Source organism: Sander lucioperca, chromosome 20, assembly GCF_008315115.2.
Source record: "Sander lucioperca isolate FBNREF2018 chromosome 20, SLUC_FBN_1.2, whole genome shotgun sequence".
NCBI classification, from domain to species: Eukaryota; Metazoa; Chordata; class Actinopteri; order Perciformes; family Percidae; genus Sander; species Sander lucioperca.
This window is the reverse complement of record NC_050192.1, coordinates 6,566,696-6,579,704: the sequence shown is the minus strand read 5'-3', so window position 1 is coordinate 6,579,704 and position 13,009 is coordinate 6,566,696. Positions and strand designations below refer to the sequence as shown.

General features: G+C 38.3%; 2 protein-coding genes across 4 annotated transcripts; both read left to right on the top strand.

The window, feature by feature from the left end:
• The first annotated feature begins 5,288 nt into the window (after positions 1–5,288).
• Positions 5,289–7,923, top strand: spic (Spi-C transcription factor (Spi-1/PU.1 related)). 3 transcript variants are annotated; one of them, XM_031313673.2, is made up of 5 exons: positions 5,289–5,365; positions 5,536–5,623; positions 5,837–5,958; positions 6,060–6,159; positions 6,250–7,923. In XM_031313673.2, the coding sequence occupies exons 1-5, from the start codon at positions 5,327–5,329 to the stop codon at positions 6,729–6,731; spliced, it is 831 nt and encodes a 276-aa protein (XP_031169533.1). In that variant the 5' UTR covers positions 5,289–5,326; the 3' UTR covers positions 6,732–7,923. The 3 variants fall into 3 exon arrangements, with proteins under 3 accessions (XP_031169533.1, XP_031169532.1, XP_031169531.1); XM_031313672.2 differs by having other exon boundaries at positions 6,057–6,159; XM_031313671.2 differs by having other exon boundaries at positions 6,054–6,159.
• Positions 7,924–8,325: 402 nt separating this feature from the next.
• Positions 8,326–10,151, top strand: spi2 (Spi-2 proto-oncogene). The gene is made up of 5 exons (XM_031313675.2): positions 8,326–8,529; positions 8,655–8,739; positions 8,837–8,937; positions 9,029–9,173; positions 9,548–10,151. Exons 1-5 carry the CDS (start codon positions 8,527–8,529, stop codon positions 9,874–9,876), a joined length of 663 nt encoding a protein of 220 aa, XP_031169535.1. The 5' UTR covers positions 8,326–8,526; the 3' UTR covers positions 9,877–10,151.
• The last annotated feature ends 2,858 nt before the right edge of the window (positions 10,152–13,009 follow it).

Sequence of the window (13,009 nt, the reverse complement as noted above, 5' to 3'; positions counted from 1 at the left end):
ACTTCACCAGAAAACAACATGAGGGATGAAATTAGACACCAATTCCTCTTCCAGCTACATCATGTTACTCTAGACTTTACCAAAGAACTGCTACTATGTTCAGCCAATAGATACCTTTACACTTCATGCAACTGCATGTACAGTACAGTGTTGCATATAAGAAATGAAGAGCAGGAGAGAATTGTGAGCGAGTGGGCTGAAAACAAGCTTTTTGGCTTCTGAACCTGCAAGTTCAGATTTTTTTGGCCACTTATAAGGGCAGCAGAAATAAGCTGCGAAAACAACACTGACATATTATCACCTTTTAAGTTGATCTTGCGAACTTGTTAGCAAACAGTTACCCATTTTCACATCCAGCAAAGCCACATAAGCATTTCTGGACACCTGATGAATGGAGGTCCAATATGGGGAAGTGGTGGCCTAAATGTTAGAGAGGCGAGCTTGTGACCGGGAGGGCGTCGGTTCAATCCCCAGACCAACAGGATAAAATCTGGGTGGGGAAAGTGAAAGAGCAGCGCTTGTCCCTCCCTCATTACCACCACTGAGGTGCCCTTGAGCAAGGCCCTTAACCTCCAACGGCTCCAGTGGAGCTGCTCAGTGGCCAGCAGATCAGACTGTGGCTGTACTGGGCAGCTTCCAGGTATGAATGTGTAACTGTGTGAATGTGATCATGGCATTCCTGCAAAAGAGAGGCTTCCTCTCAGTGAACCTTCCTTGAATAAATAAAGCAAAAAAAAAAAAATCTGACTCTACTTCAAGTTCTGTTGTTTGTCTCTACTAACTCCTAAAGAAGAGATCTTCAACAGGAAACCCAGGAGTCACTGCAGGGGGACCAAATTATTTTTTTGAGTTTTTTCTCTCTCCAAAAATGTATTTGAGAGCATTGTGGTCCATTGTTAAAATATTGATTAGGCTATTTAAAAGCAACAATGTGTACACATGACCCCTTTTTTAATGTTGCATGTGTCATTGAGTAGCAAGACTGATGCCCTCTTTTCAGATTGTTTCATTTGAAACATTTTTAGAGGTCAGAATAGGCAAAGACTGTCTAGTATTTCACAATAAGCAAAGATTTAAGGAAACAGTTTCAGGGAACTTTTTTCTCTCAATTCCAATCATTGTAATTACTCCGCAACGCCTCAGATTAATCCTCTGTCCTTTATTAAAATGATAAACTGTTGGTTCAGTTAGGGTGTGGATGTAGACAAAAATGGATGGATCTTATGAGATGCTGGATTGGCCAATCAAAAACATACAAGTATTTCACATTCCTGGTATTTCGTAATGTGAAAGCAGTAAATCTAATGTTAAATTGCAATCGTCACCACTGTAGATAAAATAATTGCCATCATGATAACTTCTCATAGTTGTAAAAAAAAAAAAAAAAAAACCTGTCCCATTGCATTATAAACCTCTGTGCAGTACATCATAATTTAAAAACATATGATCATAGACACCACAGAATTCAGTCTTAAAGGGCCTTGAACACAAAAACACAATGTGATTTCTCCAGTACTGCCACATCACACTTGTATTGCTACCGTAATTATTAAAGCAGGATAAACATTATTAATTCAATTTAATATATGTTGAACTTAACACATTTATTACAATCACCAGTGGTGGAATACGTACCACCACTGGTGAGTTGTTTACTTAAATAAAAGTACAAAAGTATTAGTATCACAATATACTTAAAGTACCAGAAGTAAATGTAGGCCTACTCATTGTGCAGAATGGTCCATTTAGAAAAAATTTATTATCGGTTTATAGTTATGGACGCATGAAGTTGTTCATCACTTTAATGTTGCAGCTGGTAAAGGTGGAGTTCATTTGAATTACTTATATAAACTGCTAGCTTGTGAACTTCCCTCTAAAGATCAATAAAGTTACCTTATCTTAACCTAATTACATCATAATTTATTTGGTGATTATATTTTGTATTATTAATCTGAATCTGCTGAGTAATTTATCGGGTAAATGTTGGGGAGTAAAAAGTACTATATTTGCCTCTGAATTGTTGTGGAGTAGAAGAAGAAAGTAACAGAAAATAGAAATACTCAAGTAAAGTACAAGCTACTCGAAATGAAGTGTGCTTAAGTAAAGTAATTGAGTAAATGTAGGCCTACTTAGGGACTCTCCAACACTACAAACTCCTGTGTTATGTCTTCTGAGGAAGGAGAGCAAAAGAAGAAAATCTCCTTTAGTGTTAGAGAGTCACCTTAGGGAAGAAAGAGTACTGATGGTACAGACCGCAGGGAATCTGACAGATTGAAATTAGTACTTTGGACTGCAGAGATATCAGGGAAAAAAATATCTTTACAACACTCACATCTGCCACTGGACCTGCTCCTTGGGGCAGAAATTTGTAAGATACTTGATATGTGTGTTTGGTTCAAAGCTCTGTCCTGCCGTCTGCTGGTCAGTCTGCCCCATTTCATTTTGTCATGTCATGAAGCAAACCAAACAAATATCAACTATGTAGGACAACAGATCCATACCTTTTTATCAAACAATAAATCAATAAAGCAACCTCTATTCTGCTAAATCAGTTGTCCTTTTAGAAACAATCATGCGATCTTTGTAATGTATATATTCTTTAAAACATAAACCATACTGTATGTATACTTGTGGATGAGAAAAATGAACCTGCTGAATTACCAAGGAAGACAAAATAGATTTGAAAAAGTTATGTATGCAACTTTGTTTTCACTGCAAAAATTAAAAATAAAACAACAGAACACAGTGAACCAATCTGAATCCAGTGTACATAAGCTGAGTCTCGCACCAGGACACGGACATTAGATAGTGATGATAACTCTGTGGTCACACCAGCATTCAACCTGATAGACAGATAATTATGTTCCAGTGGCTTTGACACTTCTTGATTTTCATCGAGTGCCAGTAAATAAAGAAGAACAATGGGGTTAACTGTGCTGCGGTCAGGCTGCCGTTCCCACATCGGTGCAAACATGCACGCAGCTATTGAATTGAGAAGAGGAAGGAAAGTGCTTCTTTGTTTGGAAAGATAAACCTGCAGAATGGTATACGACGGCACCTTCATATAGCAACATGAATCTCTCTCTCTCTCCCTTCCCTCTCAACACACACACGCACACGCACACGCACACGCACACGCACACACACACACACACACACACACACACACACACACACAACCACATAATGTACTTACATTACCATTTGCTTGGTTGGCTTGTCAAAATGTGAGAAAAGTATTCTTCAATTGCTTAGATACACAAAAAAAATATGAAATGATATTGTTTAATTTGGATGTTGCTGCATTTTCAACTTATTCTTAACCTCTTCAACTACTATATCAGCTTTGAAAAAAAAGTTTTTTTGTTTATATAAAGTAAAACACAACCGAATGCTGTGTTCTACTCTACGTGTACTTTTACCTGTTTAGAATTGATAGCATAGAAAAGAAAAGGATGAACTTAAAAGGTAATGAAATTTTGTAAAAAAAAAAGATTGTCCTAATGTAGCACGAGGTAGCCAACTCTGCTTCAAACAGTCTCAACACCAGCACACATGTTTCAAGCTTCAGCTGCAGCCCAACAGGTTGTGGTCTTTAATTTATGGAGCTGATTTGACAGAAGTTACAACCTGACTGGAAAGAGGGAAAGATGGAGTGGCTGAAAGGACGAGGTTTGTGGTTCTTTGTTTTTATCAGCGGGCTGCACAGGCAGGAAACACATAAACACACACATGCCACACTCTCACATGCACACATACAGTATTTGGATGCTTGCACACACAAACACTCACACACACACACACACACACACACACACACACAGTGTGGAGAAAACATGTTTTGTCTTGCAATCTAACAATGTATTTTTTCTGGCCTAACCTGTGCATTTTTAGTTCTTTGTTTCCATGATGTTTCCTGCTCGGCGTTTAGGCATGACTGCCTCCACACTTACCGGGCTGAAAGGGGAACTTCAGGAGCAAGTCAGTTGATATTTAAAACTGCACGCCTGAGATAAATGAACTTCTCAAATAGCCCTGTGTTTATTTAAACAGGGGGTTGGCTTTGTGGGGGAAAACAGCACAGGCTGAGTTTAACAGTGATCACCACATTATTAACCATTAACCTTTACAATCATTTACCTGAAGCTGTATTTATGGCGTTTTGGTCAATTGAAAATTCAAGTAGTCACGTCTTTAATTTTAATTTGGCTTCAGCTTCACGGTGAGCCTTTATACACTAGTGGAGTGCAGAGTATTGCAATAATTACAATATGATGATGGATTTAATGACACTCTATTAAAACTGCAGCAGATGTATCTTCATTTTCATAGGAACTTTTAAGGACAAGCAAGCAGTAGTAAAGCAATAATTGGTAAATGATGTATCTTTAATGATCATGAGTGATAAAAGTGTCATGAAGAAATAAATAAAGAAGTAAGAGGAAGAACAGTTTGTTTGTTTTCTAAAAAAATGGGTGTTGCTTTGTGAGGAACGCCAATGCTTTTTAATTTGGATTTTCAATTAATTCGTTACTATATGTTCGTCAGTTTATCACTTTTTATGCAATGTAATGGTAGAACTGCAGAATAAAACCTGCACTGTATTGGATTTTCTGAGAAATATAAGCAATTATTAACTTTTTAATATTTAAAATGAAAAATACTGAAAGAAATTATATTATGAGATAGTCTTGGCATTTTAGCCTTTGGATTAAAGTGGAAACATTTATGTATTTGTATTACCAGTGACCAGTGATTACAGTAATGCCCTTTGATTTATAAATTAGTGGCAGCCATTGTTTACATTTTGTGTTGCCCTACCACAGGCTCATATCATGAGCACTTTTTATGCAAATATTCATTTGTACACTTGGATTTTTTGCCAGAAAACAAAGGACAACAGAGAGATAATTTCCCACAATTCTTTAGTCTCCAATTTTAATTTACAGAAAAGTGTTGTACTGAACAGCAGCTACCATAGATGTGTAAACATATTTTGCCCAGTTTGCAAATTCTCAGGTCAGGCTGAGAATTGTTAATATTCCTGGTCGATGGTGTGCAATAAAAGAGGTTTTTGTTGTTCGTAGATTGTGATCTCCATAGTGACAGACTGTGTGATGCTCGGATGTCTATCTAATCTGTGCTACCAAAAAAGAAGAAGTGTGGGGCTGCAGTGCATCGTGACGTTAACACATTTAAATTGACCAGCCTATCTAACTATTCATGTGGTTGTATGGTGAACAGGTATTGGAGGTCTGCAACATATATATGTACCTGTCCAAATACACCTGCACTAGTGTAGCAGTGTTCACCTATTAGGACAGAAATGGCCTCAACGGAGGGAAACACTCAGACATACAAGCTGGTGAGTTGTAAGGATGCTATATACATTTTCATTACAGTTATTTGGAAGAATTGGTCTCATAGAGTTTCATAATCTCATGCTTTCAATTAATATACTTATTTGAAGGGAAAAAAAACAAGATTAAAGTATAGATTTCTGTGGGTGAAATTAAGGTTTTCTATCCATTGTAGACCTCTTTTGACAATGACATCAACCAACACTTCCAGGATGCAATTGATGTGATTCAACAGCATTCAAGTAATTCATATTACGATTCAGGTACAGTAAAAATCTCTTAGATGATTTGTTGCATAAATACATGACCATACATTGAATAGATGATCAAATACATTGTTTTATGCTTAAAAATCGACACTTTTCCCATCTCTTTTATCACGTAAAGACAGCAATTTCAGTTGTTTGCATTACTTTAATCAATGTATTTATATCTAATCTGGATAGAATGACAATTAATGTGTGTTTGAATTTCAGAGTACACATATTATGAGACTCTGGGTACTCAGCAGCCATCACTGCAGTGTCAGATCTCCTGCTGCCTTGTCACACGTCAGTCTGAAGTACCAGCTCCACTATATGACTGGAATGACATGGCTGTAAGTTGTGCAAAACAAAAAGAAGTATTTATTTGTGTGTTTGACAAGCAGGAGAAGAGATGGAAGGTTTTTTAATTTAAAGGTTTCTCTCTCAGCAGCAGTCTTGGCCTCAGGTCATCCCTGATGTCTCCTTGGGTCACTCTGTGCAAAATGAATCGCCTCATTTCTACTCAATCTTACCACCACAGAGAACCAGCAAAGGTAATACGATTAAGATTCCGTTTTTTTACTCAGTAAGCTTGGCATTAGCAATTTTCTGTGACTAAAACAAGACCAACTGAATGTCCTCAGGTCGTAAGAAGCTCAGACTTTACGAATACCTCCATGAGGCTCTGAATGACCCCAACATGGGCGACTCAATCCAGTGGACCGACAACGGCAGCGGCACCTTCCACTTCATCTCCAAGAACAAGGAGAAGCTGGCTGAGTGCTGGGGCCAACGCAAGGGCAACCGCAAGACCATGACCTATCAGAAGATGGCGAGAGCTCTGAGAAACTACAGCCGCACCGGTGAGATCATCAAGGTGCGCCGCAAACTCACTTACCAGTTCAACCCAGACATCCTGCACAGGCTCGGCTCTGCGCAGGCGTCCGTGCACCTGCCCAGCCGCCCTGCACAAGAGGAGGCCCACACCCGGCAGCTAAACTCCACTGAACAGAGCTACAGCGGCACTGCGGCGGTGGACTGGCACAGCTGGTACGCAAACTACCAGCTGCAGGAAGACTATGAGCTGGCTTCCAGCTTCACTTCACACAGCATAACCAAACTATGAGCTGGAGGACGGTTTAATCATAGAGGGGCAAAATCCTTTTAATAGTCTGAAAAGGTTTTCAAAGACTTGGTTTTGGTTTGGTTTTTCTACTCTCAAACCTTTTTGGGCCCACATTCAGTCCTTGCATGTAATTACTGCTTATAGTGGGACTATTACTGTCATTAACACTTTTCAGTCAAAAGTGTTTAAATACCCTTTTTATGTCATTTTTGTTCCATGTAAAGGAGTATTACTGTAAATGTATTTGTAAATACTTAAAAATATGATTGCTTATTTTAGAAAATCCTTAGAATGAAATCAAAACTGGGTCCGTATTCAGTCAATTAATGTTATTTTATGTCATAATCGGACTATTTTGGTCATTTAAAGTAAACAATTTTTTTGTGGAATAATACACTGCTAGTCAAATGTATCACTGTAAATGAATTGTAAATACATTTAAACTCCAACATATGAATGAGAAAATTCTCTAAGTTCATCAAGAAAAGTGTTTTCTTTCTTTACAAAACGCCTACATTTAAATGATAATGCCCTGGATATTACTTAAAACATGTTATCATTTAGACATCTTTTAATTACTTATGTAAATACATTTCCATTCGACATGTAGCTGACGCTGATGCTAACATATATATTGTGGACTTGTGCACCTTTCCCCTGCGCACACCTGCATTTAATAAAGCACTAATTAAAAAAAACATATGCCACCTAACAGGCAGGATTTCATTTTTTTAGGGTTTAGGGAGTCTGAAGAATTAAAAGTTCCTCCTATATTCCTACAAAGAACTGTAATAAAATATATATATATTAAAACTATCATAGTAAGTAATAAGTATTGTGGGTTACATTACTAAAAGGCATTTAGAAATAAAATATGAAAAAAGTTAAATGAATTTGAACAATTAAGACCATTTGCAATACAATTAAATAAAAATCATAATCATGTACCAATATGTTCTACTGCAGACACACTGTTTTGACTCTACAAGACAGTGGAATAGGTCATATAGATTATTTTATACCAATAATAACAATTTAAAAGTTTAAGTCTACGGCTCCTGTTGTTACATCAAGCAACCAGTAAGAAGCATTGTGTCTGATGACATGTAAATCTTGATACTTTTCTTGATAAAACAATGTTTTGTAGACTTTTATATGTATTGTGTATTAATACATGTTTGTTCCTAATATTATAAATCATTTTTGTATTGAACTTTTCATTTTTTCACAATTTGTTGTTGGAGTCTTTCGAATACAACCAATAAATCAATCTGTGAACGCTCACTTGTGTTTGGTTTTTACTGACTTGATAACACTAAACTGCAGCCACGCTCTCGTCTATTGTTGTAAAAAAAGGAAAACACAGGCATTATCACTGTGTTGAAAGATTTGGCACTGTCTCCATTGTAGTAAAATATTACAACAAGCGCACTGCAAAATCTGAAATTAAGACACATCCTGTGAGGAAAAATATGGCAGCAAGTGTGTTTTTCCTGAAAAGAGAGCATTGTGTAGATGCTGCCTTCAGGCCAGGTCTTATCTGCTTCAGCGGGGAGGATGTGGTCAGTGCTGGGAGGCTTTGTTGATGGGTTGACTGGTGCTGGTGTTGGGGCTTTGTGGGATGGTGGTCATTGTTCCTGTGAGCCTTGGGTAGAAAACGTCTGGTGTTATGCAGAAAGCCCCGCTTCTGCGGGGGTATAATAAGAGCTCGGGCACATGAGCGTCTCAAAGTTAGTCTTGTGATATTCTCCCAAACTGAAAGGACTGTACTGCATCAGATTCAGCCTCATCAGTGATGGTAAAGAACAGACTTATTGCAAGGATGACATGAGAATTTACTAAAAATATCTTCAGGGCAACAAATGAATTGTTAACAAAGTATGCAGTATTCAAGGCTGATTTTGAATTATTTATCTTGATCAGAATTCTTTCCAGGAGACTCAATCTGATTTGGAGGTGATCTTAGAGTTCCTAGAGGAGTACTACAGACAAAACACTGGAGACAATGGTAAGAGGAAAGTCTTGTAAAATAAATTGTTATACTCAAAGACTAATTTGAACCATGTCTTTTTAAAAGATTTCTTTTTTTTCTTTTTTTTTAACAGTGGACAAGATGTACTGGACTGCAGGTGTGCCTGTAGATGAAAGAAGTGCACCTGTGGATGATGACTCATGCGAGTGGCACTGGACGTGCTATGAGCAGCCCGTAAGCATATAGTGTTTGGCAATGGTATAGCTACCACGTGTAGTTAAATGTGTCCATATAAGCCTTTAAAGCTGTGTTTCCTGTATCAAAGATTACCAAACCTGCACTTCAGCCTTTGCTGGCACGCGACACCCTGCCAGCTCTCAGCCATAACACAACAGCAACATTGTCTGAGCGTGGGTTACTGCCAAACTTTGTATCAGCAAGACAACCTACTAAACACACAGCGGGGAGTGGTGAGTTCTTCTTTTTTGGGTTACTAGATATTGTTATTGCCTCGGTTGCTAGCAGCCTGGGGGAAACATTACCACAAACGTAAATAAGAGACCTTCCCTTTACTGTAAAAAACAATGGAGCTGTGCTCAGCTTAGCTCAATAGCTGTTTTTACATATCTATCAGATAACCGCAGCGTTTACAGCTTTACCCTCTCCAGTAAATGGCATCCCATCCGTGATGACATTTTCTGGGAATTGCTGTATTTAAGGAAATGATTAACTGTAACCAGCACTAACTGTTTGAGGCACAGCTGCCATGATATTCTCTAAATCCATCTTTTAAATCCATGTCAAGTCTTCATTCTGCCACTTACTGTTTGCTCAATGTTTGCAGGTGGAAAGGTGCGACTCTTTCACTTTCTGTTTGAGATGTTGGAGGATCCGACCATGGCCCACTGTGTGTCCTGGGTGCCAGCAGCCGCCGGCGTTTTCCGCTTTTCCTCCACGAACAAGGACCAGGTGGCAGCACTGTGGGGGCAGAGAAAGGGCAACAAGAGGCCCATGACTTACCAGAAGATGTCCCGCGCCCTCAGGAACTACGCCCGGTCCGGAGAGATCTTCAAGGTGAAAAAGAAGCTCACCTACCAGTTCAGCCGAGAGACACTGATGTCACTGCATAAGTTTCAACAAGGAGATTTGTTACGTGGACGAGATTTTGTGTAGCTCATATCATGTCATATACAACTCTAAATGAGCTTTATCTTTACATTATGAATGTGACAAATTCACAAATCAGTTTGGTCATCTTGAAGTTAGTACATGCATTGAGTTGTGGTGTAAATACTTAAACAGAAATAAACATATTTTAACTCTTACAGTGCTGTCATTATTTTATTATCTAAAGATAACTAAATCATTGGACTTTGAAAACAGTCACAATAGGCCAACTACCTGCAAACATGACTTCTCTTATAGACATAAGTATTTGTTATTTAAAAATAATTTTGACGGCAAGTAAGAAAACTATAACAAGACAATGGTTACAGCCTGAACCACCTGTATTAGAAGACTTTATTGAAATCAAGAAAGATACCTATACAGTAGGCTAATTGTGAAATTGACCTTTACTTTAAAGCTGCAAGTAAGCTGATCTAAGTCACGATGGGATAAATGTATTTAATAATTGAACCTGGCTAGCTTTTTTTTTAAATTTTTTTTAGGACGTAATAAAAAATAATTCCCTTATCATTGTCATCTAAAGGAAATGAATGTGATGTTTTGTGTGTGTGGTGAAATCAAGATGTTTTTACTCAATCCTGTGCCCAACGTCTCCTTACCTGTTTTTATTATTTTTAAATAAAATAAAATAAAAATAAAAAAAATTTAAATGTTTTTTTCTTCTTCTTTCCTTTTGTATAGTTTGCTTGTGTATCCTATTTTTTATGTTTAATTTTGCTTGTGCTTTCTCTTTCTTCTTTACAGTTTGTACTTATATATTTGTAAAAAATACACGAAAGTAGTGATGAGATATTTGTAAAAATAATGACTTCTGAAATACATTCAACAAAAACAGAAAAAAATTACAATTAGAAGAAAAAGAAAGACAATACAAGCTCCCATCTAGGGAGTATATATGTTAGTAATCTAAACATCATTAAAAAGCAACAATTCATCAGTCATTTTCCAACCAGACACTTAGTATATTATTGCTGGCCAACATAACCAGTAACATAACCTCTCAAAAGGCAGGTTAGTTTTCTCATTGAGTAGATTTCCTGAGACTTATACTGACATTTTCTAATATAACAAGAATACTATCTTTCCCCTGAGAGAAAAGAATCATGCAGCAGCCTAATGTGCCTCTTCACCTGTTGAGAAGTGTGTTTTCCTTCATGCAATAGCTTTTGCTGGCTGTTAAGAACCAGAGGGTGTCAGTGTAGTCCATCTCAAAGCCACTCAGACTCTTTTTTCCCCCGCCTTTCCTGTGTGGTGTGACCTCATGGCTAAATCGCCTCTGTGATGTGAACCCTCGGCCGCCCCGGGCATTACCAAATGGTTTTGTGCTGTTTGTAGCGGACCCACATGATACTTCCTTAAGCCCAGTATTTACTGCTGGAGCCCTCTGTGGGATATAAATGGGCTAACTGAGCTATGGGTGTCTGATACCAAGAAAGGCCACATACTGTACTTTGAACTGAATTATGAAAACAGTCATTTAAGGAAAGTTCTTAATGAAAAGCTTCCACATCATATGATGTGTGTTAGCTTGCAGTATAGATACAATTTAGGATTCATTTTAGAGGTTCTTCCTGTAAGCAAATTTCTGACAGTGGATATAAACTGCATTCCTGTGCACAGACAGTATCTATAGCCCCTAAAATAGAGCTGTGCCTTGCCTTGACTGTCCTATTGGGTTGTCTGAGGAATTATTTGTGCATGCTTTAAGTGCCCTTCCTTGTTCAGATCATTAACATCCTCAAGTGGTTGTGATATTGTTAGATTCTCCGCAGGTGCTTGGTACTGTACATGTAAAGAAGCTTCAGCACCAGGCGTGCTGTTGCTCGTAAATCCGGCAGCTTTCAGCCTTCTTGTTAAATCTTTGTGTCCTTTGACAACAGACTACGCCTGATTTAACACGTGTTTGACATGCTAAAAAGATTAATTAGGACCAAAGGCGCCACATTGATGACAGAATTCATAATGAAACCCTCTTTTCATGTCAGATCCAGATGTCAAATGTCAAGGTTTATGACAACTTTCTAAGTATAGGCCCTATAACCACCGCCCAGGCATCTCCCCAGTATTTATTCGCCAGTTTGGAAAGCCTTCTGTTGTTGGACAGCACTCACCCTGGATTAGACAGATATCTGCCACCTGGCATCAAGTTGCTGCATGTCTTTTCTTTTATAATAAATCCACAGACTCTCTGAATGTGCTGCATATCACCTGGGATTGTCGGAGAGTATTACATCAGCCTCAGACCTGTGACAATGACGACACCTCTCCCTTTTTATATCCCACCTTCTGATTTCCCAGTCTCCTCCTTCTTCACCTACTTCTGTAGTGCTCAGAGGATACTCACCTCTGATGCCCCCACTGACAGCCCTCACCCTGATCCTGAGGGGGAAATCTGGATGTAATGATGACAAATCTAGTCTTAAATGACACCGACATTTTGAGCAATGCTTACTTACTCACTTAGTTGCTTTCTTGCCAAGGGTTAGATCAGAAGATTGATACCACTGTCATAAAAATACATACATTGTGGTTTCACGGAGAGTTATGTGCCGCACTATGTTTTGTCCGGCAGGTACAGATTTCTATGAATTAAACAAATTAGAAACATGTTAACTAGCTTTAGAGGTGCTGGTACTGGCAGAATTTGTTACCTTTTAAACACTTCCCCGTTTCCAGTCTTTGTGGTAAGCTAAGACGACCAGCTGCTAGCAGTGGTCCCTTCTCATTTAACTCTCAAGAAAGTGTGAAAGTGTGTTACCAAAATGTCAAACTATTCCTTTAAGTCAAACTGGCCATTTTGAGTAATTTCACAGGAATACCCAGCCATGAAAATGTTGACATTCTGTGAAAATGTGGGCTCTGCAGAACTCATAATATTTGAAAATGAAGTTGTATTGCTCCAACTTCAAAACTAATATATTGGACTTTAATCCAGTAAGCCAATACAAAGTAAAATGCATAATTTCGATGTCACTTCTCTGCGCAAGGTAGCATAAAAAACATACACTTCACATTTACTTCTTATCTAAAAAGCTGGCACAGCAGCCAGTGGTTAGGGGACAGTGATGCAGCGTCCACTACGGAGAGGAGGAGCATGCCACTTTGCTATATAAGGCCT

What these genes read in the sequence shown, in the direction of transcription:
- spi2 (XM_031313675.2), top strand. An exon ending in GGACGTGCTATGAGCAGCCC is followed by an intron (nt 8,938 to 9,028) that starts GTAAGCATATAG and finishes CCTGTATCAAAG; the next exon opens with ATTACCAAACCTGCACTTCA. An exon ending in TAAACACACAGCGGGGAGTG is followed by an intron (nt 9,174 to 9,547) that starts GTGAGTTCTTCT and finishes CAATGTTTGCAG; the next exon opens with GTGGAAAGGTGCGACTCTTT.
- spic (XM_031313671.2), top strand. Translation starts at nt 5,327, where the DNA reads ATGGCCTCAACGGAGGGAAACACTCAGACATACAAGCTG. An exon ending in ACACTCAGACATACAAGCTG is followed by an intron (nt 5,366 to 5,535) that starts GTGAGTTGTAAG and finishes TATCCATTGTAG; the next exon opens with ACCTCTTTTGACAATGACAT. An exon ending in ATGACTGGAATGACATGGCT is followed by an intron (nt 5,959 to 6,053) that starts GTAAGTTGTGCA and finishes TTTCTCTCTCAG; the next exon opens with CAGCAGTCTTGGCCTCAGGT.